The sequence below is a fragment of the Macaca fascicularis genome, chromosome 3 (genome assembly GCF_037993035.2).
Source record: "Macaca fascicularis isolate 582-1 chromosome 3, T2T-MFA8v1.1".
Lineage (NCBI taxonomy): Eukaryota > Metazoa > Chordata > Mammalia > Primates > Cercopithecidae > Macaca > Macaca fascicularis.
The window spans coordinates 51,083,915-51,099,202 of NC_088377.1; the positions used below are offsets into that span (position 1 = coordinate 51,083,915).

Consider the following 15,288-nt stretch of genomic DNA (forward strand, 5'->3'; position numbering starts at 1 on the left):
GGCACGTGGGTGGGGACGGAGCCACATTCAAGTCTAGCTCTCTGATTAGGAGGATGACGGTGTTGGAATTTCCTGTTCTCTTTCTCCTAGAGTTCTTGTTCTCCCAGCTCCAGACTTTCTAGTTTCGAGGAATGAGGCAAACCATTGCTGTGGGAATAGCAGTGACCATGGGTAGGGCCATGGTGGCTGGGAGAGGAAACCTCAGGGTCACCCCAGAGCCTGTGGGGAGACGGAGGGTGAGCTGTTGTCGGAGCTGCAGAAACACCTTGAGGGGCAGCATGGGCGATGGGGAACGCCATTGCAGCCTAGAAATTCAGTTTCTGGAGGTTTAGCCTGTCTTTGAACAGTGTTTAAGAACAGAGGCCTCCAGGCCGGGCGTGGTGGCTACATCTGTAATCACAGCACTTTGGGAGACAGAGGCGGGTGGATCGCCTGAGATCAGGAGTTCGAGACCAGCCTGGCCCACGTGGTGAAACCCCATCTCTACTAAAAATACAAAAATTAGCCGGGCGTGGTGCACACCCCTGTAATCCCAGCTACCCAGGAGGCAGAAGCAGGAGAATCACTTGAGCCCGGGAGGCAGAGGATGCAGTGAGCCAAAATCACGCCACTGCACTCCAGCCTCGTTCTAAAGAATTCATTCTAAAGAACGAGACTCTGTTGTTTTTTTGTTTTTTTTTTTTGAGACGGAATCTCTCTCTGTCGCCCAGGCTGGAGTGCAGTGGCCAGATCTCAGCTCACTGCAAGCTCCACCTCCCGGGTTTACGCCATTCTCCTGCCTCAGCCTCCCAAGTAGCTGGGACTACAGGCGCCCGCCACTTCGCATGGCTAGTTTTTTTGTATTTTTTTTGTAGAGATGGGGTTTCACCGTGTTAGCCAGGATGGTCTCAATCTCCTGACCTCGTGATCCGCCCGTCTCGGCCTCCCAAAGTGCTGGGATTACAGGCTTGAGCCACCGCGCCCGGCCAGAGACTCTGTTTAAAAAAAAAAAAAAAAAAAAAAAAAAAAGAACTGAGGCCTCTGCCTCAGTTTGCCCTGGAGCCAGCCGGGGCCCGTCCTAATTTGGAGCACAGTCTTCCCCGTGCCTAGACATGCCAAGGCCCCTCCCACGTGGGACACCCTCTCCGTTTAGTACCTGACCACCTGTTTCAAAACACAGGTGTTTCTGGTTTAGAAACTTGGAAGGCAGAATGTGTTTTCGCGTCTTCTAGGAGGGTTTGCTGAGGACCGGACCACGTAAGCCTGAGTGGATCCGGACTCAGCTGCAGCCCTTACCCGCCTCGTGCTGATGATCTATGCATGCAGCAGACACATCCACTGTCCTGTGTGCGGGTTTTTAAAACAGTTGCCCTGGATGAAACTGAATAAACCAGTGACGCTATTCAAAGTCTTTCTGTTCTTGGGGGGACGCTGTGGGCAGAGGGGATAAACTGCAGCCCCTGGCCCTCCCCTGGCATCTGCTGACTGGGGGACCCCCATCATGGCATAAAAACCTTCTCCTGTAGCGCCCTCTGGCCTCCTGTCACTGGTCACTGGCCAGTGTCCTCCCAGGCTGCCCCGGGAAGGGGGCGTGGACATCTGTAGAATGGAGGCAGGGTGCTCAGGTCCAGACACGCCGCCATGGGGCTCCAGCCAGCTGGGACCCCGAGAGCACAGGGTGCCTCTGCCTGCCGCTTCCCCTCCCAGACAGGTCCCTCTCTTTCCAGAAACAAAGGAAGGGGCAGCCCCAGAGGGTGGCTGAGTGACAACAGAGCCCACCTGGACAGGGTCGGCTTGGAGGTCCCCCCAGTCCCTTCAGGAGAGGAGCCACTGGAGCACTGGTCGCCTGGGGACATTCTCCAGCCCCAGGTCACTGTGGGGCAGCAGGAACAGGTGGGTCCCTCCTGTGGGCTGGTGGCACTGCTGAGGAAGCACCAGACAGCTTTTTTTTTTTTTTTATTCAGAGTGGCTCTGTCACCCAAGCTGGAATGCGGTGGCATGATCTTGGCTCACTGCAGCCTCCTCCCTCTGGGTTCAAACGATCTTGTGCCTCAGCCTCCCAAGTAGCTGGGATTACAGGCACACACCACCATGCTTGGCTAATTTTTGTATTTTTAGTAGAGACGGGGTTTCACCATGTTGGCCAGGCTGGTCTCGAACTCCTGACCTTGTGATCTGCCCACCTCGGCCTCCCAAAGTGCTGGGATTAGAGGTGTGAGCCACTGCGCCCGGTCTATGTTTTTAAAAATATAGGTTTATTTTAGAGACGGTCTGGCTCTATTGCCCAGGCCAGAACCAAAGTGCAGTGGTACAATCATAGCTCTCTGCAGGCTCCAGCTTCTGGGCACAAGCAATCCTCCCACCTCAGCCTCCCAAGTAGCTGGGATTACAGGTGCACACACCACCACGCCCAGCTAATGTTTTTTGTAGAGATGGGATCTTGCTATGTTGCTCAGTGTGGTCTTGAACTTCTGGCCTCAAGCGATCCTCCTGCCTTGGCCTCCCAAAGTGCTGGGATTACAGGTGTGAGCCACTATGCCTGGCCTGTTCTGTATTTTGTCGCCCACTGAGGTAGAGGCCCCCTTCTAGGAAAGAATTTGTTTTGTTTTGTTTTGTTTTTTCGAGACAGTCTCTCTCTATCGCCCAGGTTGGAGTACGGTGGCATGATCTCAGCTTGCTGCAACCTCCACTTCCTGGGTTCAAGCAATTCTCCTGCCTCAGCCTCCTGAAAAGCTGGGACTATAGGCATGTACCACCACCATGCCCAGTTAATTGTTGTTGTTTTTTGAGATGGAGTTTCACTCTTGTTGCCCAGGCTGGAGGGCAGTGGCACGATCTCAGCTCACTGCAACCTCTGCCTCCCAGGTTCAAACGATTCTCCTGCCTCAGCCTCTTGAGTAGCTGGGACTACAGGCATGCACCAACACACCTGGCTTATTTTTGTATTTTTAGTAGAGATGGGGTTTCTCCATGTTGGCCAGGCTGGTCTCGAACTCCTGACCTCAGGTGACTGCCTGCCTCAGCCTCCCAAAGTGCTGGGGTTATAGGTGTGAACCGGTGCACCCAGCCTCTTTTTTTTTTTCTTTTGGTATTTTTAGTAGAGACTGGGTTTCACCACATTGGCCAGGCTGGTTTCAAACTCCTGGCCTCAAGTGATCTGCTGGCCTCCGCCTCCCAAAGTGCTGGATTACAGGCATGAGCCACCGCACCAGGCCTTGTTATTATTTTTAACTCTGGCACTTCACCCTAGAGGCTGCTAGGAATCAGGTGTGCCAAGCAACTGGCACCACTCCATGGAAAGCGTTTGGGGCAGTGCCTTGGTTCTGCCAACCCTAAGAGGCCAGGCTGCCCCTTGGGCTGAGCAGTGGCCTCAGTACCAAGCCCCGGGCCAGCAAGCCCACCAGCCTCGAGACAGACTGCACTTCCGGTGGAGGCTGCCATTTCCTTAAAGGGAAAACATGCCCCACCCCTGTCAAGGGCAGGACACAAATCACTGGCATGGAGGAACCCACTCCACACCCAGCAGATCATCGACACAGACTTTTTTCTTTTTTTTTTTTTTTCCAGATAGAGTCTCACTCTGTTGTCCAGGGTGGAGTGCAATGGTGCGATCTCGGCTCACTGTAACCTCCGCCTCCCGGGCTCAAGTGATTCTCCTGCCTCAGCCTCCTGAGTACCTAGGATTATAGGCACCCACCATCACGCCTGGCTAATTTTTGTATTTTTAGTAGAGACGGGGTTTTGCCATGTTGGTCAGGCTGGTCTTGAACTCCTGACCTCAAGTGATCCTCCTGCCTCAGCCTCCCTAAGTCCTGGGATTATAGGCATGAGCCACCTCGCCTGGCCCAAGACTTTTTGCCTCAGATGCTGCAGAGCCCTGGTGGGGCCCAGGAGGGCAAGGCCCAGACAGGAGCCGAAACCCATGTAGAACCTGACAACCTATAGCTCACACCTGTAATCCCAACACTTTGGGAGGCTGAGGTGGGCAGATCGCTTGAGCCAAGGAGTTCGAGACCAGCCTGGGCAACATCGCGAGACCCTGTCTCTACAAAAATACAAGAATTACCCGGGCTTGGTGGTGTGTGCCTGTAGTCCCAGCTACTGGGGAGGCTGAGGTGGGAGAATCATCTGAGCCCAGGGAGGTCGAGGTCTGCTGAGGTAAGTGTGCTGACGGATGCGGAAACTGCCACCCCAAACACAGGTAAGCAGACTTTACCCTGCAGGCGGTGGCTCCTGGGGCCCAGCCCTGCAGAAACACATGGGGCAGCTGGGCGGAGGGGCTCACGCCCATTATTCCCAGCGCTTTGGGAGGCTGAGGCAGGCGGACCGCTTTTGAGCCCAGGAGTTTGAGACCAGCCTGGGCAACATAGCAAGACTCTATCTCCACTGAAAATCAAAACAAAACAAGACAACTAGCTGGGGATGGTGGCACACGCCTGTAGTTCCAGCTACTGGAGAGGCAGAGGGGGAGGATCACTTGAGCCCAGGAGGTCGAGGCTGCAGTGAGCCATGATTGCGCCACTGCACTCCAGCCTGGGCAACAGAGCAAGACCCTGCCTCCGCACCCCCGCCCCTCCCCCCAAAAAAAAAGAAAGAAAAAGGAAATATACAAGGCTATGGGGTAGTGTACGGGGGCCAGGCTATGGCCGAAGCCTCCCAGCATGGCCTTCTCCAGCCCCATCCTCACTGGGTAAGGTGTCGCTGTGGATCTGTGTGTTGCAGCTTCAAGGACAGACCCAACTCGGATGTCACCAACTTACCAGGTAATGGAGTTTCCTAAAGTGTGCTCTGCTGGAAGGGCGAGCACGGAGGGGGCCCGGGGAGGGAGGTTTCCTGCTCTACAGCATCCCCAAGCCTCACCAGGCCTCTCCCCTTCAAGTCTCTATGTGCATCGTTCTCCAGATGTCCCTCCCCATTGCTGGAGCATCGTGCAGCGGCCAGCCCAGCCTGCCAGGGGCAGAGACCCTGCACTGGTCCCCGGGCTGGTTTATCTGCTCCAGTGCAGGGATGATCAGCTGGAACTCTGACCCCACTCACATCTGGATACGCAGTGAGAGGCCCGTTGCGGCCGTGACACTGGGAGGAAGCCGGGAGGAAGCAGGGCTCCATGCTCTTGCTCCAAGTGAGCCGACCAGGGAGCCAAAGTCAAGGTGGCCTGGGAGCCATATCCACCCACCTGGCCGCTGGGCTCTCACAGCCACTAGAAACCCAGCAGCCTCTCCCCTGGGTCTGTGTGGGGCTCTTCAGCCCTCCTGGGGGCTCAGTGGCTGGGACGCTGCTTTATAGACAGTGCATGGCTCCGCCACCTGACAGCTCCCAGAGGGTTCTGGGGGTGACTGTAAAGAGCGGTGCTGGCCCCGAACCTTTCCTATTCCCCTGGATTTAGTTTCCAGTAAGTGGTGGGGAACTGAACGTTTTGTCCCATAGTGGTGGGAGAGAGGGCTGGCCACATGGGTCCAGGCCACCCCTCAGCCTCCACAGCCTGCCTCTCGCCCGGCCACAGGGACAGCAGAGCAGCTCCCCCATCCAGGTAAGCCCCCCGCCCCCCACACAGCTCCATCACAAGGGAATAGTCGCCTGGTGTCGTGGGAGGTGAGGAGCTTTTTTTTCCCTTTTATTTATTTGAGGGACAGGGTCTTGCTCTGTTGCCGAGTAAGTGCAGTGGTATGATCATGAGCTCACTGCAGCCTTGACCTCGTGGTAAAGTCATCCTCCTGCCTCAGCCTCTCTTACAGGTGTGCGTCACCACACCCAGACACCCAGCTAATGTTTGTACTTTTTGTAGAAATGGGGTCTCACTATGTTGCCCAGGCTGGCCTCAGGCGATCCTCCCACCTCAGCCCCTCAAAGTACTTGGATTACAGGTGTGAGCCACTGTACCTGGCCGGGAGCTTTAATTTTTCCCACATGTTAACAGCATTATGGGGCTGGGAGGAGGCTCTCAGATTTCCCTGCCCTCCTCACATCCTCAGTCCCCCGGGGCGTGGGGGTATCAAGCATGAGTCAGGCTGAGCCTGACTCTGAAGCTATTACCAGCTCTTTAAACTTCAAATCTTCAACCAACTCTGTTCTCTAATCCAACACATTCCCCAAATGAAGGGGCTGGACGGTGAGATATCAGGAAACCCCATGAAAATAGATGCATAATAAAGGTGAAAATCATTTAAAATGTTCCCTTCTTTTTTTTGAAACACTCTTGCTCTGTCGCCCAGGCTGGAGTGCAGTGGCGCAATCTTGGCTCACTGCAACCTCCACCTCCTGGGTTCAAGCGATTCTCCCACCTTAGCCTCCCAAGTAGCTGGGACTACAGGTGCGAGTCACCACACCTGGCTAATTTTTGTATTTTTTGTAGAGACCGGTTTTCACCATGTTGGCCAGGCTGGTCTCGAACTCCTGACCTCAAGCGATCCACCCACCTCAGCCTCCCAAAGTGTTAGGATTACAGGCGTGAGCCACCGTGCCCGGCCCCCAATATTTTTTAAGCTCAAATGATCCCACGTCCCCAAGACTGTGACAAATTAAATAACCAAAACAAGCATGGCCACGGTCCAGGTGGAAGGGGGCTGCCCCGAGGTGCGTTCCCATCAAAACCCGCTCCCGGGTGTGGCTCACACCGCTCACAGCATGTCACCCATCTTCTCTTGAAACCCCGTGAGTTACGGGAGGCCCTGTCCTGTGCTTCCCGTTTCAATCCCAGGATCAGTCAAGTCTGGAGCCAGGGAGGCGGCTCATACGGGTCTTCCCTGGAAGGAGAAGGCAATTCGCAGCAGTTCCTGGCCCAGCTCTTGCTGCCCCCCTCCGGGGCCGAACTCGGCTGACAGCTCCCGGAAAGTGACGCAGACGCGGCGGGCCTCGATGTGTCTGCGGTGGATGGCGTGCTTCCACTGGTGCCTTGCGGCCCCCGTGAGGACCAGCAGGGAGCGGGCGGGTAAGGGGATGGCCACCTCCACCTCCTGGCATAGCACCGACCGGCTGGGTGCTATCACGCTGTCCACCAAGGCCTCCGGGGCAGCCGACGGGGCCGAGCAGAGGAGCAGGCTCCCGGGTGCCTCCCGACACATGGACAGCACGGTGGGGGACAGGAGGTTGAGGCTGACCAGCCGCTCCCCCCACAGCCAGGCGTCGTCCAGGTGGGGGTCGATGGCAGAGCCGCGCTCGGGGCAGTAGTCCAGGTTGCACTGCTCGACGGGCCGGAAGCCCTCCAGCCCCGGGTAGAGGCTCATCCTCCGCACCACCTCCCGGCTGAAGCTGGGGAGGCCGCAGAAGCCCTCGGTCTTTAGCTTCTGTTTCCGAAAGTTGACTTTGGGGCCATAGTCCTGACGGATGAAGACAAAAAGAACATGAGATGTCTGACTTTATGAAGATGTCTACCACAGACTAGGTCGGAAGAATTCAATCACAGTGACCAAGGCAAGCAAAAGCCTCCTGGCTTCATGGAGGTGAAGCAGGAGGAGGCAGACTCAAGGAGACAGAAGTGACAGCAAATGGCCGGGCGTGGTGGTGCATGCCTGTAATCCCAGCGCTTTGGAAGGCTGAGGCGGAAGGAGCTCTTGAGGCCAGGAGTTCGAGACCAGTCCTCTCTACAAGAAATTTAAAAATTAGGCTGGGTATGGTGGCTCCCGCCTATCATCCCAACACTTTGGGAGGCCCAGGCGGGTGGATCGTTTGAGCCCAGGAGTTCGAGACCAGCCTGGGCAACATAGCAAAACTCCATCTCTAGTAAAAAAAACAAAAATTAGACAGATGTAGTGGCACAGGCCTTAGTCCCAGCTACTTAGGAGGCTGAGGTGAGAGGACTATTGGAGCTCAGGAGGTTGAGGCTGTGGTGAGTGGAGACTGAGCCACTGTACTCCAGCTTGGGAGACAGAATGAGACACCCTGTCTCAAAATAATAATAATAATAATTAGCTGGGCTTGGTGGCATATGCCTTAGTTTCAGCTACTCAGGAGGCTGAGGTAGGAGGATCACTAGTGCCTGGGAGGTCAAGGCTGCGGTGAGCCAAGATCACACCACTGCACTCCAGTCTGGGCAACAGAGCAAGACCCTGTCTCAAAAAAAAAAAAAAAAAAAAAAAAAACCAACCACGAGTAACCTGTACACAAATGTTCACAACAGCCAAAAAGTGACAACACCAATGTCCATTGACAGATGAATGAGGAAATGAAATGTACAAACATCCAACAGGATGTCACAAAAGAATGGGGCCGGGCGCGGTGACTCACGCCTGTAATCCCAGCACTTTGGGAGGCCAAGGCGGGCGGATCACTTGAGGTCAGGAGTTCGAGACCAGCCTGGTCAACATGGTGAAACACCGTCTCCACTAACAATACAAGAATTAGCCGGGCGTGGTGATGGGCACCTGTAGTCCCAGCTACTTGGGAGGCTGAGCCAGAAGAATGGCTTGAACCTGGGAGGCAGAGGTTGCAATGAGCTCAGGTCATGCTACTGTACTCCAGCCTGGGTGGCAGAGCGAGACTCTGTCCCAAAAAAAAAAAAAGCTACAATGAAGGCTGAGGGGGCACCCAGGGATGTTGACTGTCCCAGTGGCCACACATGGAGGCTGGGGAGGGAGGAATGGGGGTGAGGGGGTGAGGGGACGTGAGGAGGCGGGGTCACTCCAGCCTCCAGTAGAGTTTGGACACAGGTAGGGAAGGGGTGAGTTGGAGGGAACAGCGGGCCCGGGGAAGGGGAAGCGTGTGAGGAGACAGGACACTGATGGTGACAATGGGAGGTGGGGGCGCCTGCAGCTTGGGAGAATGGGGTGCCCTCGCCACCACCATTGGTGCAGAGAGGGGCAGAGAGCCCAGCAGCACATATCACGGGGAGAGGGGTACCCGGGTGCACCTCTGCCCATCAGACACACATCCTGCAGCACACAGGCTGCAGACGGCCCCAGGGTCTGGGGAAGTCGCCCACTACTAACCCTGGAGGTTTGTGGGGTATGGCTGCAGAGGAAGGGGAGGGTCCCCAGCAGTAGGGCTGCCCCCTCAGCGCAGCCCAGCCCTCCCCATGGGCTCAGGGCCGGCCTACCTGCTTCCTCCGTCCAGACTGGGAGAGCTTCCAGGGGTCACGGTCCATGAGCCGCACCAACTCGGCTTCTTCCTCCTGGGTCACAAAGTCCTCGATCAGCATCACTCCTGGGAAGGGGAAGGCCCAGCCCTCAAAGTCAGATTCCTCTGCACCCACGGCCCAGCCGGTGTCGGAGCAGTAAATGAAACGGTATGTTTTCTGCAAAAGAAACACAGGTCCACAGGCTGGGCAACAGAGCGAGACCCCGTCCCTACGAAAAGTTAAAATAGGCCGGACGCGGTGGCTCACACCTGTAATCCCAGCACTTTGGGAGGCCGAGGTGGGTGGATCACCTGAGGTCAGGAGTTCAAGACCAGCCTGGCCAACATGGTGAAACCCGATCTCTACTAAAAATACAAAAATTAGCCAGGCGTGGTGGCAGGTGCCTGTGATCCCAGCTACTCAGGAGGCTGAGGCTGGAGAATTGCTTAAACCTGGAAGGCAGAGGTTGCAGAGAGCCAAGATGGCACCACTGCATTCCAGCCTGGGCGACAGAGTGAGACTCAAAAAAAAAAAAAAAAAAGTTTAAATAAAAGTTAGCCAGGTGTGGCAGAGCTACTCAGGAGGTTGAGCAGGAGGATCATTTGAGCCCAAGAGGTTGAGGCTGCAGCGAGCCATGGTTGTGCTACTGCACTCCAGCCTGGACAACAAAGCAAGACCCTGTCTCAAAAAAAAAAAAAAAAAAAAAAGGGAAAGACGCGTCCTGGAGCCATGGCAGCTCCGGCACTTGTGTGCCCTCAGGAGACCCTCTGATGGCTCATTCCTCCTCTCAGGCCACCGTAGAAGGCAGTTGGAGACTAGGGGGAGGTGCAGGCAGAGCCTCTGCCCCAGGCTGACCGGGGGACGGCCTGCAGCCCTCTGGAGTTAACATGAATTTGACTGGTTTCCTTTCTCACTTTCCTCCCCTGTAAAAGAGAAGGGTTTGTACAACGCGTTTTTCCTTCTCCATTTTACAAAGGAGGCTCAGCAAAGTTAGGGAACCAGCCCGAGGCTGGACAGCACCTCCTGCACTCCCATCTCCATGGCTGCTTCCAGGAAGACCCAAACTGCCTATCTTGAATCTGTGGACCCTCATCTCTTTAGGTCTTTGCTGACGCCACCCCTGTATCCCAGGGGCTGCCCGTGCCTATCACCAGCCTGAGGGTCACCCAGGAGGGCAGCCTCCTTCCCTACTGAGCTGAGCATTCAGCTGAGCTCCTTAGCGCCCCAGCCTCCCTCCTCTTCACTCTTGTCCTCAGGGCACTTTTCCAAACCCAGCATCACCCCTCAATCCTTATACCCTGGGCTGTCACTCAACTCCCACCCCATGTCCCTCTCTGCTCTGCCACCATCCCTGAGGCCTGGCGGTACTCTCAGGGCTCCCCCATGCTAAGGAAAGTCTGGAAACCAAGACGGGTGCGGTGGCTCACACCTGCAATCCCAGCACTTTGGGAGGCCAAGGTGGACAGATCACCTGGGGTCAGGAGTTCGAGATCAGCCTGGCCAACATGGCGAAACCCCATCTCTACTAAAAATACAAAAGTTAGCTGGGCGTCGTGATGCATGCCTGTAATCCCAGCTACTCGGGAGGCTGAGGCAGGAGAATCCCTTGAACCCAGGAGGCGGAGATTGCAGTGAGCTGAGGTTGCACCACTGCACTCCAGCCTGGGTGACACAGCCTGTCTCAAAAAAAAAAAAAAAGTCTAGAAACTACTCCTGGCCTTGTCTCCTCCCAAGCCACGGCTCCTCCTCCTCCTCTCCTGTCACCACCATTCCTGTACCTGCAGCCTCCCATCCCCCAACTCTCCCCGGGCCTCCACCTCTCTCAACTGTCTCTTTTCTGCCTTCTGTGCAGCCATCCTCGACCCTGACCCCAAGTCACGCTGCCAGTGACTACTTCTTAAATCTCTCCCTTGGCTTCGGCTACCCCTTCCTGTCCACCTGTCTTCATTAAAAATAGTTAGTTAATGGCCAGACGTGGTGGCTCACACCTGTAATCCCAGCCTTTTGGGAGGCCAAGGCGGGAGAATCACTTGAGCCCAGGAGTTTGAGACTCGCCTTAGCAACACAGAGAGATCACATCTCAATAAAGAAATAATAAATTCTGGCCAGGTGTGGTAGCTCACACCTGTCATCTCAGTTCTTTTGGAGGCTGATGCGGATGAATTACTTGAGTACAGGAGTTCGAGACCAGCCTGGCCAACATGACAAAGCCCTGTCTCTACTGAAATAAAAAAAAGTAGCTGGGTGTGGTGGCGCTCCTATAGTTCCAGCTACTCGAGAGGCTGAGGCAGGAGAATCGCTTGAGCCGGAAGATGGAGGTTGTAGTGAGCCGAGATCACGCTAGCGGACACCAGCCTGGGCAACCCCATCTTGAAAATAATAAAAAAACATTTTTTTATTTTCTTTTTTGAGATGGAATCTCGCTCTGTCACCAAGACTGGAGTGCAGTGGCACGATCTTGGCTCACTGCAACCTCTGCCTCCTGGGTTCAAGCGACTCTCCTGCCTGAGCCTCCCAAGTAGCTGGGACTACAGGCACGTGCCACCACGCCCAGCTAATTTTTTCTTGTATTTTAGTAAAGACAGGGTTTCACCATGTTGACCAGGATGATCTTGAACTCCTGACCTTGTGATTCTCCCGCCTCGGCCTCCCAAAGTGCTGCAATTACAGGCCTAAACCACCGAGCCCGGCCAATAATAAATTTTTAAAAAAGAGTTTCGCCAATGAAATATTTGCATTCATGGCACTAAACATTTTACATGGATTATCTAGTTTCATCCCTAGGACAGCCCCAAGAGGAAGGTACCATAACTATCATGGGCAGGAGGTGTAGACATGCGGAGGTTCTGGCCAGAGTCACCCAGTGAGGACCTCGGAGGCCACCAGACCTCAGCCCTGGGCTCTGTGGCCCATCTCCTCTTCCTCTCCCATCTCCAGGCTCCTCACACCCTGGGCTGCCACTCACTGTGGGCCGCTGTCTTTCTCTGTTCTTCCCTCCAGGGACCTCAGCCCCTTCTAATGCTTTGCTTCCAGCTCAGACACCTCCTGAGATCGGCACTATCTCCTCCCGCTCCTGGGGCCCTCCCATGGGAAACATTAAAATTGGGTGTCCCCCGTGTGTCGACTGAGCAGGCTGGACTTGTCCCAAAGGCCATGGAGCGCTCTTGAAGGGTTTTAAAGGAGTGACGAGGTCAAATGTGAATTTTAGAACGATCTGGAGAGGGGGAGGGGCAGCTATGAAGGGGTGGAGGCTGGAAAGTCAGTGAGGAACTGCCCCAGTGCCCTGAGATCCTGGACACCTCATTTTCCTTGTTCCACATCCATCGTGTTGGGAAGGTGTTACCTTCACATGGCCACTGGCGCGGGTCAGACTTTCCGCAATTTCTTTTCTTTTCATTTCTTTTTTTTTTTGTTTGAGGCAGGGTCTTACTCTGCCACTCAGGCTGGAGTGTAGTGGCGCTCACAGCTCGCTGCAGCCTTGACCTCCTGGGCTCAGGCAATTCCCCCACCTCAGCCTTCCACGTAACTGGGACTACAAGCACACGCCACCGCACCTAGCTAATTTTTAAATTTTTTGTAGAGGCAAGGTCTTGCTATGTTGTCCAAGCTGGTCTCAAACTCCTGGACTCAGGCGATCCTCCTGCCTCAGCCTCCCAAAGGGCTGGGATTCTAGGCATGAGCCACCACACCTGGCCCCTTCCACAAATTAAAACTTTTTTTTTTTTTTTTTTTTTTTTGACGCGGAGTCTTGCTCTGTGCCCCAGGCTGGAGTGCAGTGGCGCGATCTCGGCTCACTGCAAGCTCCGCTCCCCCGGGTTCACGCCATTCTCCTGCCTCAGCCTCCCGAGTAGCTGGGACTACAGGCGCCCGCCACCTCGCCCGGCTAATTTTCTTGTATTTTTAGTAGAGACGGGGTTTCACCGTGTTAGCCAGGATGGTCTCGATCTCTTGACCTCATGATCCGCCCGTCTCGGCCTCCCAAAGTGCTGGGATTACAGGCTTGAGCCACCACGCCCGGCCCACAAATTAAAACTCTTAAGTTCATTCATATTGTTGCACAGCCGTTACCACCATTCAGAACTTTTTCATCTTGCAAAACTGAAACTCTTTCCCCATTAAACAACAGATCCCCATCTCCGCTTCCTGAGCCCCTGGCAACAACCCTTCTACTTTCTGTCCTTGTGACTACCCTACATAGCTCACACAACAGGAATCCTGCAGTACTTGTCTTCTGTGACTGCTTCCTTAACTTAGCCTCATGTCCTCAAGGTTCATCCATGCTGTAACATATGTCAAAATGTCCTTTTTTTTTTGAGACAGGGTCTCGCTATGTTGCCAGAGTGCAGCAGTGGCATGATCATAGCTCACTGCAGCCTTGACCTCCCAGACTCAAGCAACCCTCCCATCTCAGCCTCCTGGGTAGCTGGGACCACAGGTGCGTATCACCATGCATGGCTAATTCTGTGTAGAGGTGGGGTTTCACCATGTTGCCCATGCTGGTCTCAAATTCCTGGGCTCAGGCGATCCACCTGCCTCGGTCTCCCAAAGTGCTGGAATTAGAGGCGTGAGCCACTGTGCCTGGCCTGTCCTTCCTTTTTAAGGCTGAATAGTATTCCACTGTGTGTATACACCACGTTTTCTGCATCAGTTCATCTCTCTCTCTTTTTTTTTTTTTTTTAAGGAGTCTTGCCCTGTCACCCGAGCTGGAGTGCAGTGATGCGATCTCGGCTCACTGCAACCTCTGCCTCCTGGGTTCAAGTGATTCTCCTGCCTCAGCCTCCCGTGTAGCTGGGATTACAGATGTGCCTCACTAAGCCCGGCAAGTTTTTGTAACTTTAGTAGAGGCAGGGTTTCGCCATGTTAGCCAGGCAGGTCTTAAACTCCTGACCTCAGGTGATCTGCCCACCTCAGCCTCCCAAAGTGCTGGGATAACAGGCAAGAGCCACGACACCCGGCCCAACTCATTTCTTGATAGATACTTGGTTTGCTTCCATCTTTGGGCTGTCGTGAATAATGCTGCTATGAACATTGGTATGCAAATATCTCTTCCAGACCCTGCTTTTAGTTCCTTTGGATATATACCCAGAAGCAGGACTGCGGATCATGGGTAATTCTATGTTTAATTCATGAGGCATGCCATACGGATTCCACAGGACCTTGGGCACTTCTACTATGGATGATGGGGCAGTTTCTTCACTGGCTTCCCAGCCTCTACAACTTCATATCTGCCCCTTCCCTTCCCAGGATCTTTCTAAAATGCACATTTGACTTCACTCCTTTAAAACCCTTCAAGAGCTTTCCATGGCCTTTGGGACAAGTCCAGCCTGCTCAGCTGATGCGCAGGGAACCATCTGTGGTCAGACACCACCCGCCCCCCGCTGCCCCCACCAACCTCTCCGGCCTCATCTCTCTCACCTGAGCCATCACCACTCCACCTTCCTACCCCACGCAGTTTTCTGGGCTGGAATGCCCTTGCAACCAACCACAATCCTTCCATGCCAGCCCAAAGGCGCTGAGTTCTTTTTCTTTTTTTATTTATTTTCTTTTCATGAGGCAGGGTCTCGCTCTGTCGCCCAGGCTGAAGTGAGGTGGCTCAATCATAGCTCACTGCAGCCTCCAACTCCTGGGTTGCAGCGATCCTTGAGTTCCTCTTCATTAGTTAACTGGAATTCACTGTCTCCTTGCCCATTGCAGTCCACGGCCTTCAGGCACCGCTGGACTGGTATTCAGCACCCTCGATCGACCCTTTCCGTGTCATCTCCTCGCGGGCCTGTGAAGCTCCCAGCGCCAGACCCGAGAGGCTACGTCGAGGTTTGCAGGCAGATCCCCCCAGAGTCCCCGAGGTTACCTGTGATCGCACCCACCCACATTCCAGCCCCTTCCCCACTCCCAAGCCCGCTCCTTAAAGCCCTCATCTCCTCAGCCCGCATCGCTCCTACCGCAAGGGTCCCTCACAGGCTTTGATCCCGGCCCGTATCATGGCCAAGCTGGGCCTCAGTTTCCCCAGATGCAGAGCGACGTCTGTGGACGAGGCCCCTACCCCTTACCGCTGGGGGCAGTTCCCAGGGCGGGTCGCCGCCACGCTGCCGCTCGCAGATCAGACAGGTCCGGATGCCCTTACAACCACATTCCCGAAGGACCTCGGGGGTCTCGGCGGCGGCAGCCGCCATCGCGCCGTCCGGGTGGCCAGTGCGCAGGCGCGGCCGTGAGTGGCCGCTGGGAGTTGTAGTCCGCGCGAGGCGGGGGCACGAGGCCTA

General features: G+C 55.0%; 1 protein-coding gene across 7 annotated transcripts; it reads right to left on the reverse strand.

Annotated features, from left to right (window-relative positions):
- Positions 1-5,560: 5,560 nt before the first annotated feature.
- On the reverse strand, positions 5,561-15,230 carry ALKBH4 (alkB homolog 4, lysine demethylase). Of its 7 annotated transcripts, none has more exons than XM_065541750.2 (3): positions 15,079-15,230; positions 9,011-9,085; positions 5,561-7,295 (listed from the first exon to the last, which is right to left on the reverse strand). In XM_065541750.2, exons 1-3 carry the CDS (start codon positions 15,199-15,201, stop codon positions 6,708-6,710), a joined length of 786 nt encoding a protein of 261 aa, XP_065397822.1. In that variant the 5' UTR covers positions 15,202-15,230; the 3' UTR covers positions 5,561-6,707. The 7 variants fall into 7 exon arrangements, with proteins under 7 accessions (XP_065397822.1, XP_073890732.1, XP_073890728.1 ...); XM_074034631.1 differs by having other exon boundaries at positions 5,561-7,559; XM_074034627.1 differs by having other exon boundaries at positions 9,011-9,117.
- Between the last annotated feature and the right edge of the window lie 58 nt (positions 15,231-15,288).